This window comes from Anas acuta, chromosome 12 (assembly GCF_963932015.1).
Source record: "Anas acuta chromosome 12, bAnaAcu1.1, whole genome shotgun sequence".
Classification (NCBI taxonomy): Eukaryota; Metazoa; Chordata; class Aves; order Anseriformes; family Anatidae; genus Anas; species Anas acuta.
This window is the reverse complement of record NC_088990.1, coordinates 17,657,543-17,681,141: the sequence shown is the minus strand read 5'-3', so window position 1 is coordinate 17,681,141 and position 23,599 is coordinate 17,657,543. Positions and strand designations below refer to the sequence as shown.

Below are 23,599 nucleotides of genomic sequence, written 5' to 3'. Positions count from 1 at the left end.
CCCAAAACTTTTTGGCACTGACATGAAGGAATGTGAGGGTCTTGTAGCAAGGCCTACCAGCATATCATCCTACTCTACCTGATGCAACCACAGGAAAACCATTTCTTTCTGAAGTTATGTTCAAGTACGTGTCATTACAAGTAGCACAAGAGTGAGGGTTATAACACATATATAACTACTTGACTAAAGCAAAGCCTCCTGGGTTCTCATTTCATATTATTCTATAACTCAACACCACTCACAATGCACTTACTGGCCTTCAGTGGACATTGGAAGATCGTGCAGACTTTCTGGAGGTCATGATCTCTATTTTAAAACTATGGTATGCCATAAAAATCACTCATTTCACACAGAAAAGACTTAAAGATACACAACACTACTAGATAGCTACTATCATTTTCCTGAAGTATATAATATTTTGACATGCAATTTACGTGACCCATTCTTACATCTGGATTTTATTTCAGAAGTCTTTGGAAACATCTTTGAACCACAAAGTTTTCTATCTCAAATAAAACTGGAAAAAGGAAATTCTAAAAAAAAGGATGCAGCAACTAATATTTAAGACTGCTTCAGCAGGGCTTAAAGCTAGACTATAGTCAGCTGAACACAAGATTTTTAGAAGACAGAAAAGGTGGCAGCAACTCCTGGTGTACTCAGAAGCAGGCAGCTCCTCACTCACCCTATGCACAATATAAAAGAAAATCTTTCAAACCAATGATAAATCAGTGTAAGGCTTTCCTCCCTCCCCAGGAGAAATGACAAGAATTGGCAAGGTGAAAAAAAGGCATACAAAATTATTGTGACCACAAATTGTCCTTTGACCACATTTACAGCATGAAATACGTTTTCATAGCAGATGCAACTTCTGCTTCCACTCATGGGACGACAAAGGTAATATTTTAAGGCAGGAAAGATTAATTAGAACACAACTCTGCATGTTGTATTAAAAACTTGAGCTGTTTTAGACTTCAATTGTAACTTTCTCTTCATCTTTGGCTAAACAGATGTTATATTTTATGTCTGTCTCTGGAGGGGAGGAAAAGCTCATGGGTGAAAAAATCCACCTAAGTTTTTAGATGAGGTAAAAACTTAACATCTGTGTTAAGTTATGTAACCAAAAGATAGTAGTTGACGTGTACTTCACCTTCACCATAGCATCAACGTCTTATAATCTTTAAAAGTTGCTCTTATAAATCAGTGTGTAGAACATTGCAAAGATACTACGTGACTTAAAAACATAATTTCATCTATAGAACAAGCATAAAAAGAGAAAAACATTTGGTCATGTGTAGCCTTAAATCATCTTCCAGTTAAGCAACATTGTAGAAATGGTACGAGGAAGGATCCAACTTCAGATTATCCTTCCATTTATTATTTGAGCAATTAATGTTTTCTTGAACCTGTCTTAAAAACAACATCCTAGTCATTTTTTTCTGAACCATGCAGCTTTTGTAAAGACTTTTGTGCAACACATTTCAGACAAAGATGACCAAGTTTCAACACACGTGTCAGTGCTGAGTATTAGGATATATTAGCATAGATACAACTCAGCATCATGTAAGTTTATAAAAACACTAGCAAACAGTCATTTGACTACCAAGGGAAAACAAGTTACAATTAGCACCAAGAATTGTATACCATACTTGTGCTGATCAACTTCTCACTCACTTGATGAGATATTTTAAATAAAAGTACTACAACAGAAATGTACAATACCTGCAGGATTTGCCTGGTTTTAACTTGCATTTCTTATCTTCTGATTGGTTTGCATCATAACAGCATTCATCTTTACACTGGTCGCTGTATCCACAATCACACTGTTCTCCTTGTTCCACCAGTCCATTACCACAGATTGGCTGACCAGACTCTGAAAAATGCCAGTACATTTTGTATAAAGCAGTACAAAGAATATGAAAATAAGAAAATACTGACTTGCAACAGCACCCAACTAGGTAATACTGAAAATATCTGCTCAAGCTGAACTTTGTGCAGACTACGACTCAAGTAAGTCAACTTGCACTGCTTGTTCACCACCCAGTTTAGTCATTCCTACAGTTCATACAATTTAAGCTTCTGAGTAAAAGGTTTCTGCTGATAACAATGGGAGTTTCTTGCGTAGATAGGAAGCCCAGAGTGATAATAGGATGAGGCTGAAAGGCACTTCTGGAGGTTGTATAGTCCAATTTTCACTCAGAGAAGGGTCAACTACAGCAGGTTGCCCAGGGCTTAGTCTAGATGTGTTTTGAGCATCTCCACGGATGCACAGGTTCCACAGCCTTCTGGGCAACCTGCTCCAGTGTTCAACCACCCTCCCAGTAAAAAGAAAAGAAAGCAAACATACGCAAAAACCCAAGCCATCACATATAAATAGGACTTCCTGTGTTTTAATTTGTGCCTCTTTCCTCTTGTCCTTTCATTGGATACTACTGAGCAGAGTCTGGATCAGTTTTCTTTACTCCCTCCCACCAGGAATTTATACAGCTAGACACAAGCCACCCCATTCCCATCCAGCCTTCTCTTCTCCAGCCTGAAATCTCAGCTCTCTCAGTGTCTTCTCACGTCATATGCTACAACCCCTTAATCATATTTGTGGTCCTTTGCTGGACTTGCTCCAGTACATCCATGTGTTTCCTGTACATTGGAGCTCGGAACTTGACACAAAACTACAGATCTCAAACTCAATTCTTTATTTACAGAATCCTTCAGTAATTAAAAAAAATAGATTTCTAATTAAGCATATTATTAACAACTTTGCTGTTCTGCTTTCAGGATGGCTAAATACATACCAACAAAGCAATTATTTCTCTTTTTCTCAAGAACTTGGCTGATATTTCGAATACTACAGATAGAGAACTTGTTGTTGTTAAGTTTGTCCCCAGATGTAGCTCTTGCATACATGATAAAATTTCCATTTTCTTTCTGTCCCAAGTTCTTGGATTCTCCTGGAGTGCACTCCATTCCAGAATCATGCTGCAAAATTAAAAAAATATTTATATAGCAACAGCTTCTCCAATTTCTTGCTTTTTCTACATGTGAACAAGGTACTTGATTTGCTAACTTTACGAAACTTTAATTCTCACTGTCTTAATCATAGAACACCATCTTATACCTTAAATCTTTTCAGATCATAAAAAGGAAACAGAAAAAGGTTTTACTGACAATAGCAACAAGCATATATTTTTTCAAGTTTTAGCTTATTTGAATTCTTGGGAATATATACCCCATATGCACGTCCCAGAATGAAAACAGACTTGAAAAAAAACTTGATATAAGAATGGCTTTATAGTCAGAAAAGAGTGCACTACTATGAGGAAGAAAAAATGGAGGAGTCAACTGAAACAGCAGTCCTTTTTGCTTGCTTTCAGGAAGGGGCAAAGAGAACTTTAGATTAGGGAAGAAATTGGTTTCTGTCCTCCAGTGACAAGCCTAATATTCAGTGTGACGTACTGCAAGCTAGCATACTAGCCATTAGACTGAAAAATAAATTGCTCAGAGGACCTCTGATGAAGTTCTGATGTGTCCAACTTTCCAGAAATGTAACCTATGTCTCTAAAAGTAGTAGGTAAATGTTAAAACTAAAAAGATACTTGTGAGACCTGTGTAACTTACAGTTTGGTAGAACCAAATGTGTGCTTTCCTATATTTCCTGCAATTAAATGGTTCTTTTAATTTCACTGTAAATTGCATCTTACAAACTAATCCAAAAGATGTTTCACTCAGTAGGACTAACTTTTTCAGTTTCGCATGCTTGTATTTTCAATTATACTTGGAAAGCTTGTTCCTATTGTTCCCACTCAAAGCGGCTGTATTAGGGATGTTCTCAAGGTACATGAAGTAAGGATACATATGCAAGCACCGGTTTCTGAACAACTCATTATTTCTGTTGTATCTTGATACCATTTTACTTCTAAGAGTAGAAAGCCTATATCCTTAAGTTAAAAACAAAAAAACAGCCCCCTTCCCCCCCCAACAAAAAAGCCCTCCACTTTGTTCTCAAGTCCAGTAAAATCACAAAAGCCTTTTGGTTTTGGTTTGTCACAAACAAATCATATCCCTAAATGAGGGGAGAATTTTGCTCTAAAATGCCACCGTGGGTATCTTAATCCCCTTCATTTATTTTTTGTAATTCTGTAAGTAAAAGTAATTGAACAAAAAAGGGCAGTTCCATCTTTTCTCATTGAATAAAGTGTCATTTTAATCAATTTTGCATTGATTCTTCCTCCACTCTAGCATAAACCAAAATACATTTAAAAGATGTGTGCAACCCTAGTCTTCAATAAAAAAAAAAATATGAAAGTTTCAGGGAATAATAATACAGTTTATTTATAAGACATTGAACTAGTAGAAGTAAACAATTCACAAAAACCAACTGGTGCAACAACGTTGTAAAATACTCACAGAAGGTCTTACTTCAGCAACCTTTTTTTTTTTTTTTTTTACGATCATGTTTTCCTTACTTACATGTATAAATAGCAAAAACTCCATTCACAAATCATACCAACCATGCATTTCAAAATTATTGAAAATAACAGCTCAATAGTAATACTCACAGGTGAGCCAAAGTTATGTCCAACCTCATGAGCAAAAGTAATATGAGAAACCTTGGGAGGAACATGAGAGCCATAGTTCTGAACAGTGATTATTCCAGTGTTCAAAGATTTCTTCTTACCATCGGAATACAGTTTGCTCTTTTCACATATTCCCCCAGAGCTCCCTGCATTTAGACCAAAGCATAACAGTCACTTAAACACTGCGTACTTTTCATCTGTCAGTTAAAACATGAAACAACTCACTACCACATTGGATCCTTACAGACCAGGGCTCCTTTTGGGTAATTAATACTAACCCAACTTTGAAAGTAGATTAAGTTTATCCACACTATTGCTCTCAGCACTGAACGAATACATTCACACAAGAAATTAGCTATTTTAGAATAGCTATTAAAACAGACCTATTTTGGGCTTTCACTGCATGCAGAAGCCTTGATTTTCTCATACCCACAGTACAGGACTAGCAGGGTGCAACACCCAATACAGGTGTTCTCAGTCTACATACCAATTGGATTTAACTGAGTAAAAAACAAAAAACAAACAACAAACCCATGAACAGTACAATCACAGAAAATGATCTATCACAGCAAGAACAGTTATAAAAAATGCCTAAGATTAGCTATTTAGCCTTGTCAGCAGAAGTGACTCATTCTTCCACCATACAATTTAAAGCTGAAAATGGTTTTGATGTGTGGGTTATCCAGATCCTTATTTAGAAGGCCAATAATCAAGTACATCACACTTACTGTTTGAAAAAGTTGTGAAATTATGACTTTAATTTCACCAAAATTTTTTGTAACTGAGGTTTGTACTGAGCCACTAAGAACATCCTAAAATTCAGCTATTCTACTACTGACAGAACTGGTATCAAAAAAAAACCAACACTCTATAAAGGCCTTTCCTTATTTTCTGGAGTTAAATTTTATTTTAATGAAATATCCCATTTAACCTTTGTCAGTATGTGCATTAAGGATGCAAATAAATTAAAGCAATTTCACTTTTGCCAATCAAATTCCTTTTTTGGAAAGAGGGTTTATGGAAAAATTCACTCCAATTCATTCTGCGTACTAGGCTAGACATCACAGGCTCAGTTTCTTATTTACATGGGTCATCTGTGCATTACATGTATGCTTCCTATGATTTTTCCACAGTCACTAAAATTAGTTCACACAAGTCATCTTAATATACCTACTCCACTCCAAATATTCTACTAACACTTGAGTATTTTACTCTCCTAAAATGAAAGGCAGATATCTCCAGTGCTCTTTAGCTGATGTGCATCAGGGGAAAATACAGCAGTAGATAAAGGGAGGTTATAATTTATATCTAAATTTCATGAAGGGCTTAATTTTTTTTTTCCACAAACTCTGTTTAGACTTTTAACTCTGTTAAAGCTCTTCATAATGTTCTCATAGAAGTATCAGGGCTCATGCAGTCTCAGAGTTCTCTTATTTCTTCCATCAAGTGACTGCCATGTAATCAAGGATTAAGCTGTAGAATGAATTTAGACTGATCGTTCCGAATTTGATTTTGATTTCTGTGAAGTTTCCACAACTTTGAATTCACACTGAATCATAATTATTTACTTGAATTTAAAGATTAACAACTAACTATTAAATATACCGTTTTATAAAACTAATACATCCATGACAAACATTTCAAGATCCTGCACACATGGAAACCATTACTTGGTCTAGTTTTTATTCATTTTTTTTATTTATTTTTACAACATAACTCAAAATACATGACTAGATTGAAACTAATGAGAAGCAGATCAAGAACAGTTACACAGTTGTTCTGGTATCTCCCAGAACAAAATCTCACCGGTTTTACTTCTGTATAAAAATAAAGCAAATAGCTTCCAACACAACCTAGAAAAACTAAGGATTCTGTAGTGTTATTCTACCACAAAATGCAAGCTACATAGTTTTGAGCTCTGTTTGTATATAGCAGAAATACTTCTTTCTCTTCTGTTAATTTACTCATACCTGTCATAAATAAAAAGCCATCCAATATCACCTTTGTCCACGAAAAGAAATATGCCTTTTCTTATTGTTGAGATACTGCTCATCAGAAAGACAGCATGACTAATTGAAGTGAGATACGATACTCTGTTCCTATTACAACAAAAATCAAAGAACATCCAGACAAAATCGTGAGAAGTCAGCTAGAGACTGGCTTCAGCTGTGAGACTTTGTCTACTTGCTGTCAACTTAAAGGACAGTTTCTACTTTTCTTCTTTGTATGTACCTACAATACTTTCTTAATGTCATAGTGCTGAAGGTTTGGATACAGTTACCTGAAGGGGCTCCAACCCAAGCCAGACCAAGGACTCCATCATCAAAATCACGGTCTGTAAACACATAGGCCAAGCAATAATCATCATGATTCTGTTCTGAGTTCAGTTCCAGAAACTTTTCCACACCAATGTTAGGAAATCGGAAGGGATTTGAAGGGTCCTTCTCATCTACAGTTGTGTTAATCTAAAAGTAAATTAAAACAAACTGTTACAAGTGATTCATTTTCACTGGACTTGTAAATGCCAGCTAAGGTGCTTGCTATTGTCAATACCTTATTATGTTAATAGTTAAAGATGCTGCTAAAGATTTACAGGCCATGACATATTACAACCCCAATATTTCAAAAAACATGTTCTAAAAATAAAGAATTGCACTTGTGTAATATATCCTCACTACTTTAATCACTCCTTTTTTTTTTTTTTTTCCTTATCGTCAGCATTCATAGGTTTATATTTATCCTCTTAAATCATCACTTTTAGAAGGAAGTTTTACCTAAATAACAGTTACCTATTTTAAAGTCCTTGGAGAGCAATACAGTATTATACTGGAGGACTGGAGCCAGTGCTAGTGAAACCTAAGTTGATTCTTCTAAGAGTTGACTACAACTTAATAACACCATAGCATGCCTTTGACAATACAGGCTAAAAACAAATCAAATAAAGGGGGTAAGGAACCATTTGCAAAAGAGACACTCATGTTACATACTTACTATCAGTAAATAGTAATGCTAAGCAGCCCTGGAAACACAATAGGTCTTTTGAACAAATAGCACTTCCAAGCAAAAAGGTGAAGCTACAAGCATTGCCAGCACAACTTACTCTTATTCGTTTCACCATAAAGCTGATGTTACGGATTCCTGAGAAATCTGTTGACTGGTAAATTGTGTCAATTGCTTTAACATGGCTGGATATCTGTCAAAAACCAAAAAAGTACCCACAGTTCAAAGATCTATGCACTATGCCCAACTAATCTTAAATAACAACTGCACAGTCTATAGTTTTACATAAAAAATATTGTGCCATATAACTCTAACAGGCCTTCTTAAGCAAATACTAATGACAAGTACAGGAAATAAATCACTTCATAACCCTAGTATTTACATTGCTAACATGCCAGGTAAAAGTAAAATCTTTTGCAGTCAAGTTAACTTTCTTTTACATATTTATATTAACTAGAAATTCAGATACCTATTTGCAATACTCATTCAATATAGTACTGCAGTTAAAATTTAATTTGAGGCTTTGTATTAAAAAATACTTTTTAGAGCATTATTATTTCATTTCTGTTAGAAAATAAGTGTGAAAAAAAATCATTTACCTTTTCCAAGAGCATAAAAATGCTAACTCACTGAACTCCTGATTTTGGAAGGTGACTTCAGAGCTTTGGAAAATGTTTCTCAACTGAACTGCATACATATAGTGCAATGAACAAACAGTGTAAATCAGATTTGTTAGCATGCTAAATGTGCTACTTATATTTTCAGTCACAAATGGTCAGCAACAAATTTTTTCCAGGTAATGGTATGCTGACAAATGAAAAGAGCAGGTTCCTGCTCTAAGGAACCTGCTTTGGCAGGGGGGTTGGACTCAATGATCTTTTGAGGTCCCTTCCAACCCCTTCAATTCTGTGAAAAGCATCTGCCTTAAGTTACCGCTGCTTTTCTGCCCTTCCGCTATAGCAGACTCTAGAGGTATGGAAAACTCTGTGTTATGAACTCATAGTAATTTGTGTCAGAATTTCAAATGGAAGACTACAGGGGTGTTAACAGAAAGGCTGGGTAGGTTGTTAAACAGAACAAAAGTCTTCGGGAAGCATGTGTCTGAGTAAGAACTGAGAGGAGAAAAACCAAACAAGTCTTACTCAGAAGTGTTCAACAAACTACAGCCATGATTATTAGCTAAAGGAAGCATAAATGCCCAGGACCTTTTTAATGGCGTATCACATCCTTTTAGTGAAATAGGAAAAGCTGTTTCAATAATGCCAGGTTCACTGTAACAAATGGAGCAATGCATTCTAAGCTAAATAAACAATAATATACCCAATTGAATTAAATCTATCAGAAATGAAGTAAAAGCAGATTATTTAAATAGAGGGCTTGGAAATACCTGTGCAATTACTGCTTCCCTTGTTCCATAGTGCTTATAGAAGAGATGATCAGTCTGAATATACAGCTGACAAGTGTTTTTTTCAGCCTGAGTGGCACGCTTTTTTCTTAAAAGCTGTGGACCGTTGCTGTTAGGTTCTTCAAAAGGCTTCTATATATACACAAGAAACAAATATATTAGCTTTACATGTCTACATACTGAACTAGATTATCTAAAAATAGCAATAGATTTTTCTAAACACACTCAAATAATATAAACAGATTCTCATTATTTTTTTAGACCTATAAAGTTTCATGAAACTTGAATTAAACTAAGTCTATTATAGCCAGTCTTCAAGTATGCCATCTATTTTTAATGATACCTCAGCCAAACCTTTCGTGCATTTCATGTTTTTATTACAAAAGGCAATCAATGTGAAATAGATTTTTTCATCCATGCAATCTTTGGAATTTTTCTTCCTCATAATCCTTTTCAAAAATGAACAGCTTGTAGGTTAAAAAACAGTGCTGTGGAATTTAAATGCATCCTCTCTAACACACGTTACTTCATCCTGTGATTACCTTAGTCAGCTACCTCAGCAAACAGGGATACTTAAGCATGTCAGCAGAGAACAAAAGGTACACCAAACATTACGTTAAAATAATGCTCATTATTTACAGCAGTATCTGCTAATAGTTTTGCACTATGACATTCATTGGTTGATAGTGCACACACTCTTCATAAAATTTTTGGGGAAAGTTTGTTATCAGTACCAACAATGAGCTGAGTAACACTGTGAATAGTCTCTGAAGTTACAACATAAATATGGTAAGCTACTGATGCTATTTTATTAGCTGTAGCGTGTCTTTTTGTTGGCATATACTTAACACCACAAAATGATGCCAAAAGTTCGTAACAGACTTAAAACTAAGATGAACTCAATTTGGAAAGTACTGAAAAATATCTGATGTCATGACAAGTGGTGCAACCCTGAAGACAAAAAAAAAAAAGTCCCTACCATAGACCACTTACCTCCTCTCAGAGGCAATTTGTAGTATGCCCTTCCGTCTTTCAACATTGCTAATAAGACCCTCGCACTCATATTGGCTTCATTTACCAGAAAGCACTCAGATATTACACAAGTGTCACGCTAACGGGTCTTGAAAATCTGACAGTTACTGCTTTTCAAGGACCAATATACAACTTAAATACCAAGGGAACTTGAAACTCTTCCTTCTCCACTGCAATAAAATATATTCCTTATCCCAAGCTTACTTAAAAATTCATCTGAAGTTCTGTCTAAAAATTTGAGACCATGTAGGATTCATCAAGACTATGAGCTAGCGTATCTATGCTGTAGAAGCAATGAAAAAAAAAATAGAAAAAATATTTTAAGAAATAATAACTAGCAATAATTTAGGTTATTGTCTCTCACAAAGTAGAGGGATGGTCGACCAAAAGTGAAAAAGAAAACATACAAGAAACAGGCAGTTATTACACTAATTTCTAATTGACAAAATGCATTATAGCTTGGTTTTATACCTCTGTTGTTGGTTCTTCTATACCAGTCATCTGGTACTTCTGCATTCTTTCAAATACCGAATGATCTGCACAACCTCCTTGTGGTCCATATTTATGAGGATATTCTAAAAAGAGGAAAGCCAGGCTGAGGTTTTAAATTCAAATGTGTAAACGTCAATTCTGTATTAAAAATAGCTTTATCTCTGCAGCTTTCTCAGTTTGTGTCCAATACTGCTCATGTAGTTTTTGAAGGCAGCATTCTCAGATTCAAGCAGCTGTCTTTCCACTCACCATTTCTACTAAGATACATTCTTAGTTTAACATGCCAAAATTGCAATGATTGCTTCTTAAAGTTGTTTTCTTACAACTAGCAAAAGAAATTAGGAAGTGAGCAACATATAATGTAAGAAGGAGAGTTGTTATCTAGGCATCTTTACAGATTATCTTGAACTAATAGCAACATTAAAAAAAAAATGAACTCCCAGTGACAATTTGAGATCAATTACATCAAAGACAACTTGGATAAGAGATAGCTTGGATGTTTGTTAAACTAAAACTACAAAATCTTGCAAACATCCTTATAGAATTCTATTGTTTCAATTAATTCATCTTTCACAATTTTTTGTGTTGTTAGTGGCATGTTAACTGCCAATGCATTAGAACTGAAATTCCAATGATCCCTGGTTTCAAACGCAACTCTACTACTCTCAAACTCTTATCAGTTTGTTAACCATTTTGTTGACAAGGTGAATGCATGATATCCATTTTGGAAAGTAAATGGCACAGGTTTCCATTTTGGAAAATAAACAACAGTAACAGAGAAGAATGTGTGCATGTAAATGTGTTAAAAATGACAGAATTAGAGATTACAAAAAGTTAAAACAGGCAAACTAAAATGAGGCTGAAAAGAAACATTTTCATCACTGCTTTACTATAGCTTGCTGTTTAAATTTTAATAGCAAAACAGTAGTATTATCTGGGTACACATCAAAGTTAAATATGCTGGAAATTTAAATCAGCTCACTGAGAAGATTTTACAACAACTGGCTACTTACACAGGGCAATTCTTTCAGTACTTGCCAATGCAGACCTCATCGCACACTTTAATGTGCTTCAGAAACACACAGTTGGGTTTATCTACTTTGAATGTTAGTACCTACTGAAGATCTGTAAGCACGCTGTGCTTGCCGAAACTCCTTCCAGAGGTGAGAACTGCCAAAGGGAAGAAGTTTTGCCCCTTCAGTTTCTCTACAAACCGGAACCCATCATAAATTGGTGCCCCAGTAACAAATAGAGGAAAGATTATGGGATGGTGATCCACATATACTAATACTTACAGAGGCAGTTTCTGTAGGGCAAACTCTTTACCATCAGCACAACAGGGTGCAGGTTTTATCAGAAATGCATAAACTTCACCAAGATGCCTTGTTTTTGTTGTTGTTGTAAGTGCAAAGATCCAAAATCAGAGAGTCAATAGAATCATAGAATTGTTAAGGCTGGAAAAGACCTCCAAGGGCATCTGGTCCAACCATCCCCCTACCACCAGTATCCCCCACTAAACCATTCCTAAGCACCAGGTCCAACCTTTCCTTGAACACCTCCAGGGACGGTGACTCCACCACTTTCCTGGGCAACCCATTCCAATGCCTAAACTCTCTGAGAAGAAATTCCTCGTGATTTCCATCCTGAACCTCCCCTCATGCAACTTGAGGCCGTTCCCTCTGGTCCTATCACTAGTTATCTGTGAGAAGAGGCTGACCCCCACCTCACCACAACCTCCTTTCAGGAAGATAGGACAGGCTTGGAGCAGTATAACTCTAAAGCCTAAGAGCTGGATCTTGAGAAGTTGATCTCCACGTTATATGTATTTCTGGGGATTTTGCTATGAAGTTTGCTATGAAGATTTTGCTAGGCTGGTTCTGTGGAGTCAAACCCCACTAGCCATTACAGCACAGTACACGCACCGTTATGTATTCTGGTTCAGCTTCATCTGAAAGTTGCCTTTAATTATCTTTGCTTCTCAGTCTGTTTCCTGCATTCATACTATATGATATTGCTAAGCTCTTTCAATATACAAGCCCAACTTGTTTCAGATGTTCTCCCTACATCATCAAGCTCTGAATTTCAAATTTCAATAATTAAAAGCTGGGGAAAATTAAATAGCAATAGGAATTAAAATATTGTATCCTTGGCATGCAGCCTTGGAGCTCCAAAAAAAAAGCATTCCATATGAGTTTATGGTTCAAAATACCAACTAACAGTACAACAACATCCAACTGAAACAATGATAAGCTTAAAAGGACAAAAAAAATCAACAATTAAAGTAGCACTCCAACCTTCCTTCTTCCCAACTATGTATATTTACAAATGTTTAAATAAGCCATGTGTTTGTTTTGTTTTTTATAACTAGTTTGGCTAATTTAAACATAGTTAACATCATTTTTTTCAAATTGGATCCTTTACTAGCTACAAAATATTTTACTGTGATTGTAAACTTTGCATAGTAGGGAAGAACCTCTTAATAATCAAGCTTCTCTGCAAATAAAATCTCAGCTAAAGCTTACAATTGCATGCAAACAGTTACTCATTATCTCACTAGCAAATTAATTTTATCTATTATAACAATATCCAAGTACAGTATTGTACTTCAAAGTGTATTTTAAGTCTGAACTTTATAGAAGCTACTCTAACATGAAAAAACATCACTTTCTTCAGTCAACTTTCTTTTTTCTCTTTGACTAGTGTTTGCCAATGAGATTGTTAGCAAAATCTTGATTTTGCACAAAGACAATTTGTTTGGATTCTACTAAGGATTCTGGTTTAAATTAAAATAAAAAAAAATAATCCTCAGAGGTAACTCTAGTAAGTGTGCATTAATTAGTATTTTGAAAAAAATGATCCTACACTTATGAAAGAACTAGTATTGTCCTTTTCACTATGTCACACGTGTCCGTGAGTTGTAGTTATTAAAACCAGTTAACTTTATTTCCCATATTTCAATTTTTATCACACAAATACCATTTTTGAATGGTTGTCTCATCACATTCCTCCCAATATGGCTAGCCCTAGCACAGTGCCAGAGGAATGAAGAGACCAAAATGCTCATATTACAAGCCACTTCATCCCTTCACCAATTTGATTAACAAGCTGGTGTAATACTGCCTTTGCTACAACCAAGACTGAACAAACAGCACTGCCCAGTCACTACCTTCTGCACTTTGTGGTACCCTGGCTACCTACACTAAAATTATTAAGAGCAAAGAACTATAGATACAACTCTTCCCTTCTCCCTTTCCATTGTAGAACAATTCTACTTTCTTTAATCTGTGATTCTCATTGCCTGCTTTCACATCACTATTTATCCCTGTGACAAAGGCATGTTACACAAGGCAGGAGTTAGAAGCTAATGGGCAATACTGTCTCACCTTCAGCACACTTCATCTGTGCAAAGCCACCATAGTTTCAAAGCAATTGCAAGTGGCAACTGCAGGAATCTGCAGAAAGTAACTGGAAACATGACTGCACAGCATATTTTGCACCAGCACAAAACACCATTTTATGTTATCAGCACACTTCTATTCATTCTTTGGCATGATGACAATTGACAGTACAGTACTAGAAAAGAATGCTGCCAATGTATTACACAAAACAAGCAGTCTTCCCTCTGCATCTTGTTTCCCAAAGAGGTTAGGAAATTCCTTAATACATTTCTAATATTGACTAACTGCAATTCAAGCAAATATTTATCACCTCAAAAAGTAGTAATTTGGTAAGAAACACTTTTAAGTGTATGACCATTAAAATTGTACATTAAACAGGCTGCAACAACAATTGCCACCATTTAGCATATGCTGGGAAAAACAAATCCCAAGAACAGATTTGAATACACTCCACTAAAAACAGGAGGCAGGTAATAGTGGGTAGTACAGCTTGGGAGCACGCCTTGTTTACAGAGAACGTTACACACAAAGCTTTCTTTTGTTAAATAATGAATTACCCCTGAACTGTGAAGGCACTGTTCCCTGTTCATCTTCCAAGATTTATTTCCACCATCCCCTGCAGCAGTTCCACTGCTGAAGATAGACAGGAGTTACTTGGTGTCAGATGACTTGGACAACTTTGCCCCCCATCACAGCGGTCTGATCCATGTTCTCGTGATGCTTTTAAGTGCTTTGAGAGGTACAGCTGCCTGCTGGCTCTTTGGGATCACGAGCTTCTTGGCTTACCCCTACCACAACCCCATGAACCGATCACAAGAACACACGTGCTTTTACCATCAAAATTGCTGCTTACAGTCAATGTTAAATTGAAAAACACTAGAAGCCTATTTTCCCTATTTTCCACCACAGCCTATCAAAGAAGAATTTAATTACAGGATCAATTCTCCAACTAGGAAAAATCCTCAGGTAAAATAAATACTTGATTTCTCTATTGTTGAAAGTCTGTGTTTCCATTTCAGTACAATCTGGCACGATGTTTAAAAAAAAAAAAAAAAGAAAAGTAGTAACAGATCAAAAAACAACAAAATCATTTTCATTTCATTATCTTATTCTAGGTAGATAGCAGAGAGGTAGAAGTTATTAATGATATATACAACTATAGACACTCAGATGAAATAAAAGAATTTTTATCCTTTAAATACCTTTGCATCTGACAAAATGAAAAAAATGTGATGAAGAATCTTTGTCAGCAAATAGTGTAATCTCTTAAGTATTTAGGTTAACTACGCAATGGATACTGCTTTAGGCAGCAGGGGAAAGGACATGACAAGGTTCCACTAAAAATAATGAAGATTCAGTCCTTCAACAGCCATGGAGATCTGGCCAATACTAGCAAAAGCAACAGTGTCAGAACTAAATCCAAATTTAAGTAGATAGAATTAAAGCTGTATTTTTTGTTTTGTTTTTGTTATTATTATAGGCCATCTGTCACACTGTGCTCCCATGACAAGTGCCAAGTAGACCTTCATTACAGTATTAGCAATGACCCTACAAAAAACAAAACAAAAAAAAAAAAAAAAAAGAAATCAAGTTCTCAAATCATACACAGTCTGCAATTCTCACACAGTCTGCAATCCTCACACAGTTCAATCAGCAGATACTACTTTGCAAAACTACAAAATCCTTTACTTTTCAGTTGTAGAGTTCTTCCCAGACCATGGAAGATTAAATGACCACTTTCATTTCCTTGAAGTTCTGAACAGGATTTTCCTGTCTACTGTTGATCTGAGGAAACAGGCAACTGATTTTGTATTTGACTGTATGAACTCAGGGATACATTTGCAGCATACGGGATTTAAATACAATAAATACAGCTCCAATGAAATCCTAACCCTTAAAAGAAAATAGCTTCCAAAACATTTTAATGAAAACAGTAGTTTACATCTCTCTTGCACTAAATTATAAAATTGTTTGATCAGGAGTGACTTAGAAACTAAAATCATTCAACTTGTGTTTCAAGTCATGAATAGAAGGCTGCCTTCCACTGGTCACCACATCTACTGTAACACAGACAAAAGCAGCCTTACAAAGTTGACAATATAATCCCCATTTACAAAAAACACTTTTGTTTAAATACTGAAAAAGAGCTCATTGAGATGCTAATCATATGTTGCATTGTGATTTCTGAAAGGCACTAAAAAGCATATTGTTTCAAAAGGCAGATATGTGGGTGACCAGAAAATATACCAAATTAAAGCAAAGATTTTTCCTCCCCCAGTCTCTCCTAAATTAGCTATGTGAGCATTTTTGTTGCCTTTGTCTTGTGTAAGATACTACAAGTTTGCCTCTATTTCACAAGAATTAATACAGTAACAGATTAGGGTTTGCTTTTATTTTTGAAGTTACTGTAAAGCCTACTTTTTTTAATGCAGTTCATTTCAAAAATAGGTCTAAGGAGGTGCAAAAACAAAATAATTTCAAAAGCACTATTAAGAAAGCAACAGAAGCAGTTGTATACTTAAAGATATTTCAGACCACAGAAATCATAGAAGTGTCTAGGATACCAACGAGAAAAGCATTAAACTGTACAACCATCAGGCACGCACATCAGACTCTGCCTTGTAAACACCAGGAGTGGTGCATTTTCTAATACTGCTGCTTGGAATTAGCTTCAGGATGGGCTATTTTCAACCATGCTGAGCAAGCTCCAATGCTCACTCATTTGGTGATTTGGAAGCCATATTTTACTGTTACTTAGATGTGGCTCTTTGGAAAAGACTGAGACAATCCTCTCTGATAATCTGATTTTGTTTCTAACTGATGACTGATGCACTAGATTCAAGAGCAAAAACAGTGTAAGCCAACATACTATCACCTAAATAAATAACTGAATATATATCCTACTCCTATTCAGTTTAATAGGACATTACTATGAACCAAGTTCATTGTTAGCTTTATCCAGCTCTCAAGTGATGAATTTACTCCTACAAGACAGCAATATTGATTTTCATAAAATCAAATCTTTTGGTCCTTTAAGGTATAGACTTAAGACAGAACTTCCATCAGAGCTGTTTAAAACAGGACATACTGGGTGCCACCATATCTTTTAGAAAGCTATCTGAAGACCATTGTGACCTATACATGCAGGTGAAGCTTTCATTTTCCACAAACACCACTGTTACTAGTTGTTGGTAAATGCATAGGGTCTTGAACTTTAAGTACACTTTATTTTACAGATCACAGGAAAGATCAATCAGACCAAGGAGTGTTAAAAAGACATTTTTCTAAAGAAACGTGTGTCCACTGAGCAGAAAATACACTGCTTATATGCTAAGGATTGCTTAAAATGACAGAATAAGGAAAACTAAATCTTTTTCACACCGTAAGTTTTAATCACGTTAGAACAGCACAATTCACATTGTCACATGCAAACCAAAGTCTCACTTGATGCTTATAAACAGCTTACGTTTTTTGACAATTAATAACAAAAATAATTCATCTGTAGCACAAAATGGAAATACTCACTGATATCATCTTCATGATAGATGACAGAGTGGAACGGTAAGGTTTTGTCCTTAATGTATCTCTCTGCTGGCTCGATATAAAAGGTCCCACTATGAGTTTGGATGAACCCTTCAAATCTTCCATCAATAACAGATCCATGGCTAAGACTCCCTTGCTCACCTGTTAAGGAAAAAATGTACCTTTTTTTAATACCTTCCTAAAAGCCTTCAGTCCTGTGCAAACTTCAAGAATACACTCTACACAAGATGTTAATCAGACTATGCTAAGGCATGATACTTGCATAATTATCTTAATAGTGCAGCAGTTTCCAACTGGTAAAAACCTATTAATTATACAGTAGTAAGATTCAATATAATAACAGTAAAACATTCTTGCAGCAAATTTGTGTCTGAACTCTGAAGGCTAGGAATATTCAACAGTAAGATATGTTTGCCCAGAATCATAGTTCTTGAGTTCAATAGCTTCCCAAGCCTTCAGCACAAATCAGATACATACGTGACAGACTTAAAAAGCATACAATGAAGAATTCAACTCCATATTCCAGAATTTTCACGTATGGAGCATTAAATCTTATAATCTAGTGCTGTCATTATGCACCTATTCATACAATTATAAAAAAAAATCGTTGAGTGTATATTGAATTCTGAAAGCTTTCTGAGGAAGATTTCCCCATATGCAAGACACCCATGTTTCTCTTCAGGCATAACCCTCTTAAAACTGTAGCTAGGTTTAAATGTGGAATGAAATGATTATGTGTTTGAAACATTTACAAATGTACAACTGTCTACTACAGCATGCAACATCCCCAGAAGCCATCTCCGTAAAAAGCACAGAAGATTACTGAAAAACGTTTATACACTTCTCCATTGAGGAGGGCTCAGAATCACACTATCAAATTATCAAAACTGTACTTCCAACTCCCATACCTCAAAAGCCATCTGGCATACTCAAGTCAACAAGCACGCTGGTCTACCTAGATGCATATTAAGCACTGTGTACACTTTTTTTCCCTAGTTCAAAACAGTCACTTTAAGACTGCAGGACATTACTAATAGAGATCTTCAGGAGCCAGTCAGATTTCTTTCAGATCTGAGACAGACTGTATAGCGGGACAGAGCAAGTCTTAATCCTCCTCTTCATCTACTTTTAATTCCTTCATTCTCCTTCCCTTTTAATCAATTTTCTTTTATATTTACTGAAATAACAGAAATGAGGTATTTTACCCTTAATGGTGGCAGCTCTATAGTCGTTCAATTTCTTTAAACTAAGAACAGTATCTGATTTTACTTTTTTTGTTGTTTAAATGCAGACAGCTTTTTCTTTTTGTAATGCATCAGACTTCTATAAAGAATAAGTTCATAAACAGAGTTGAGCCTCAAGTTCCATGTATGTATAAGAAATACCAAGTAAAAAAATCATTTAACTATCACTCATTTGAGAATAAAAGCAGGGGGAATTTCATTAAGATGCATTATTAAAGTTTAACAATGTAGGTAACCTAATCATATTGATATTCACTTCCTGCATGTACTTTTAAAAATTTCTGTTTTAAAATGACTGCACTTTAATCCATTTTAAAGCATAGTACTTACCATAAATGTGTCCAGTGTAAATATGGGAGGTATCATAATCAATTACTTGATTTGATGTTTCTACTTTAAAATCCTCAGTAAAAAGAGATGTATCTCTCTTCATTCGAAGGTTGAAGTGCCTGAAGTGAATAAAAACAGATGGTAAACTGGCTTTGAGCTTCAGTTACAAAAGCACTCAGTGAAGTACTTCTGACCAGCACTGCCAGGCAAACAATTTGCAAAACTGTAGAATTTACCTATGGAAAATGTTTATACTATCCAATAATTTGACCATAGCCTAGAAAGATTTCCTTAAACAAGACTATTTAGATGCTTTTGATACAAGAAGCTAAATCTACAAGATTTAAGCTAGAAAACGGGGTTAGACCTAAGTGCATACATCTAAAATGCTGACTTTCCCACTCCTCTAAGAAGATGCAGATTTAACTATAGGAAAAATCAATTATTTCTGTGAGATAGATGAGAAGGAGAATAAATAAGAACCACTATCAGCTTATTTTACTTTCTTTGCCAAAATTTAAGTGTAATGTAAATGACATGTAGGTGAGCTAATTACTGTTTCATCTCAAACTGAAACATTTGTATTAAAGCAAATCCTGAAACTGGTAGAGTTACGCGTGTAACTATGTAAACAACTCCACTCTTTTAATTATCTTGTCCAAATTACAACACTAAGTTCTTTGACAGAACTCCTACTGGCAGTCTTTGTATGAAACATATGACATTCTTATCTTTGTAAGAAAATGGAAGTTTGATTCAGCAGTCACATATCATAACCTGAGTGTTATACACTCAGGTTGAATTCACAGAATCACAGAACGTTAGGGATTGGAAGGGACCTTGAAAGATCATCTAGTCTAATCCCCCTGCTGAAGCAGGAACACCTAGATGAATTCATACCTGTGACATCCATTATTTCAGTATTTCACTTGTTATTTTCTTAAATTCTGTATCAACACACTGTTTAAATAGAGATCAGTGAACTTCTATCCTTGATTTTCTTAGATCTGCACAATCTTGAATTTGAAGGAATATTATAGTTATGTCACCAATTTGTTACATCAAGAGTAGCCTTGGTAAGATGCCTAGCTCTGTGTCAGAGTCTTCATCCAAAAGGGCACGACCAGTCTCTGAATACACACTGTATACTAATGACGGAGCTGACTTTCCACAGGGAAAGCTTCTGTCCATTTGTACTAACAGAAGAATAACCAAAAGAATTAAGGACCACAGTGTAAAGTCAATTAGATACACTAGGAAGTAATTAGGCTTTATCCTAATTAAACACAGAATATCTTGCATTTTTGCTTGCATATTAGCTATTATAATGAAACTATAGGTATAAATATTTTGAAACAACTATATGCTAAAATGTAAAATTCAAGATCAAAGCAAAACGGCATGCCTATGCTTGAAAGGGCTCTATAGTGACTCATGTTGGCTATTCTATAATGCACACATTATGCTACAGTCAAACCATCTTTATTTATTATTGTCGTCACAGTGAAAATGAACCTTCAAAGCAACCACTATCCTCTGGTGATGCATGAGAGTTATCTCCTATGAGGTTATAGGTTATGAAATTCTGAGATATGGCTAATGGATGTGAAAGGTTAAACTTCAGCAGTTCCCTGTGACACTCAGGCTTACAGCCAAACCTGCCAGAGCTCGCATTATTATTTCAATATGGGCGTAATATAGCTGGGTAGATTCTCCTCTTAAAATGAAGAAACAACTCACTACAGACGTACTTGAATATCAGTCACTGAAAAATGCATGTCAGTAAACAGTCACAATCTACCCACATGCAGACAGTACCCACACGGGGATGGTCACCACCCGTGTGTGCTTTACAAAAGCTAGTAGTACTGACACTGTCACAGACAGACCCAGTAAGAGTTCTTCCCCTTTCAGTTGGCATCTTTACTAGCTCTAAAAAGCTGTCTTTTCATAACAGGATAATGATGATGATGAAATAACATGAATGAGCATCGCAGGAAAGCACCCTATCCAAAATTATACAAGACATTATGGGTGGATGACACGACACTATTCTGTGTGGCTTTTCTGCAAGGAAATTGGAAGTGAACAGGCAGACAAAAGTAAGACCAGGAATGATAAGAACTTAAGGATTTTCACTCAAGTACTTGAAGAAGTTCTACTCGCTTTGTAATACTGTGCTCTGTGTGTTAGAAAGATTTGAACTTCAGTTTGAATTTCCCCTGTGGCCAAGTTCCCCGCAGTTACTGACGATGGATCAGACTCTCTCCAAGTACATCTGAACTGAAGTTAAATGAGCAGAGACCCTCAGTACTTTAGAGCAGCTCTCCTCCCACGTCTAACATATGATAAAGACTTCTTACTGTAATAATTCTATATTTTTGTCTATGGTGAGCCAAAATTTCTCCTAATCTCAAACCAAGAACATCTAATATGGCTAAAATTATGTTGTTGGTTTTGTTTTGTTTTGTTTTTTGTATGTTTGTTTGTTTTCCTGGTGAAGAAAGTAAACTTCCAGAAAAAAAAAGACACAAAATTATATTTGCTCAGATGTACGAAACAATTATTTTGCAATTAAACTTACATGAATACGACTAGAAAAATCTCAGTTAAAAAGACACTGGAGAAACTGTTATTTCTAATAGCCAATTGCATCAGGAACTTCTCTGTAGGTTTGAAATACACCTTATAACACAACGTAATACTTCTTACACGTTAACTCCTGTATATGTAAGTGGAGCAGGAAAAATTTGGACTTTACCATAGAACAAAGTGAATCATTTATCAATTTGAGCCTGAAATAACAAAGTAGATAGATGAACAAGCCTTGGCCTCGATTGGAAGTCATCCAAGCTATCCTGTCCTCAGTCACCAAGTCACCTAAGTTAACATCTTACAAATTAGTATAATGTTTTGTGTTGCACTCCTGAACTACCACTGCTGACTATCCTGTAACCATTCGTTAGGGTCAGTTTTGAGTAGATGGCCTGCACTACCTTCCCCTTTGGAGGGGCCAGGGGAAGCTGAGCACAGTTTATAGAAGCTGGAAATTGTTCTTCCTCCTGGGTGGCATCCCCTTCCCATCACTATTACGCTGTCACTTCAACATGGGCTGTTAGAAGTTAGATGTATTAAATACAGTTTCACTGGTTTAAAACTAGGAAGCCTTTATTTATTTATTTTCCTTTTCATTTCTTCTTTCTTCCTTTTGGCATTGGTACACAACACTAAATTGTAACTCAAATACTAAGTCTGCTATGCTGTCAGTTATCTGATAATTAATATAATTAGCTTTCTTTGCAGGATTAGAGAACTTTTTCAAGTACAAAATAATGCAGATGTGTTTCATGTGGACAATTCTCAACCATTTGATTTCTTAATTTAGCCAAACTATTAGATAACCTGAACACTTCAGAGCTATTTTTAAATAGGTCTTTTCTTGGTCATTCAAACATGCTTGATGGTAACAGGATTATCTGTCTGGACTGCTGACCCTTCTCATTCTGAAAATGAAACGACTACTCTTCCCTTAGTTCTTCCCCATCAAAAATGGAGGGAGAAGATAAGCAGTCAGGGAAAGAAAAATAAACTACCAATCAGTCTCTGCTTCCAAGAGTTAACAACTTTAACAGATTACCAAACTTTAAACAACAATAATCATAAAACTCTGTGTATTACATGAAAGCTATAATAGGAAAAGTAAATTCAATTTTTATGGCTATGCAGAGACATGTTAATGCGCTTCTTACGAGTGTCACTGAAATTAATTGCACTGAAAGATGACAGCTTGTAGCTGGGGAAACTCCAAATTGTAATGGCTGCACCAAACAAATGCATGGCTGGCAGGGACCCCAAAAAATCCAGCTCATCCCACTTTACAAAGACAGAATTAAGAATGCAGCCACCAACTTCAGTAATGCATCTGATTTGTCAGTAAGAAATTTCCAAAGACCCTACAGAAAATCCATTTTGGTGTCTCACCTGATATAGAAGTTGATCTAACATTTACTATAGATTTCTTCTAAGTACGTATTTCTTCCCCTTTCTTAAAGGGACTATACACTAGACTCTATCCCTCTCGAAATTATATGGAAGAGAACGCATCTTGGTTTTCTTTCCTGGGTAAGATCCAGTAACATCATGAATTGTTCTGAGGACAGAAGACTCCAGAGAAGAGCAACTGATTTTTCTGTGTCACTCATGGATATGGTTTCTAAAGCCAGCCACAATGCAATAAGCTAGAAGCTTCAAAGTTGTTTTTGTTTTGTAATTACCATATCTGCAGCATGTATAGTTCTCTGCTCTAGCACCTGTAGCAGTATAGACTAAGCTATTTCCTAGGCTAATTACACACCAGGCAGAAGGTAATTATTTCCAGAAAAATAATGCTCATTTTATTTTCACACTTACTAACTTGCGTAAGACATTTCTCAGCAGCAGGAGTGTTTAGAATAGGCATAAATCAATTAAGACCAAGATTTGACCTTGCTTACTGATTGCTGCTCCTGTCTTACACATACCTGGCAACTGCATTTAGTTACTGTGTGGCTGCTCATTTGACTGAAGCCAGAATTTTTAGTAAAA

General features: G+C 35.7%; 1 protein-coding gene across 1 annotated transcript in view; it reads right to left on the bottom strand.

The window, feature by feature from the left end:
* The window catches only part of ADAM10 (ADAM metallopeptidase domain 10), a 47,817-nt gene that overhangs the window by 5,908 nt on the left and 18,310 nt on the right, over positions 1 to 23,599 (bottom strand). Inside the window, exons 3-11 of the mRNA XM_068695555.1 lie at positions 19,016 to 19,134; positions 17,424 to 17,582; positions 10,480 to 10,583; positions 8,959 to 9,108; positions 7,672 to 7,764; positions 6,853 to 7,036; positions 4,554 to 4,717; positions 2,790 to 2,973; positions 1,720 to 1,870 (exon numbers count right to left, since the gene is read on the bottom strand). Coding sequence (XP_068551656.1) covers positions 1,720 to 1,870; positions 2,790 to 2,973; positions 4,554 to 4,717; positions 6,853 to 7,036; positions 7,672 to 7,764; positions 8,959 to 9,108; positions 10,480 to 10,583; positions 17,424 to 17,582; positions 19,016 to 19,134 — 1,308 coding nt within the window. The remainder of the gene's footprint in view (positions 1 to 1,719; positions 1,871 to 2,789; positions 2,974 to 4,553; positions 4,718 to 6,852; positions 7,037 to 7,671; positions 7,765 to 8,958; positions 9,109 to 10,479; positions 10,584 to 17,423; positions 17,583 to 19,015; positions 19,135 to 23,599) is intronic.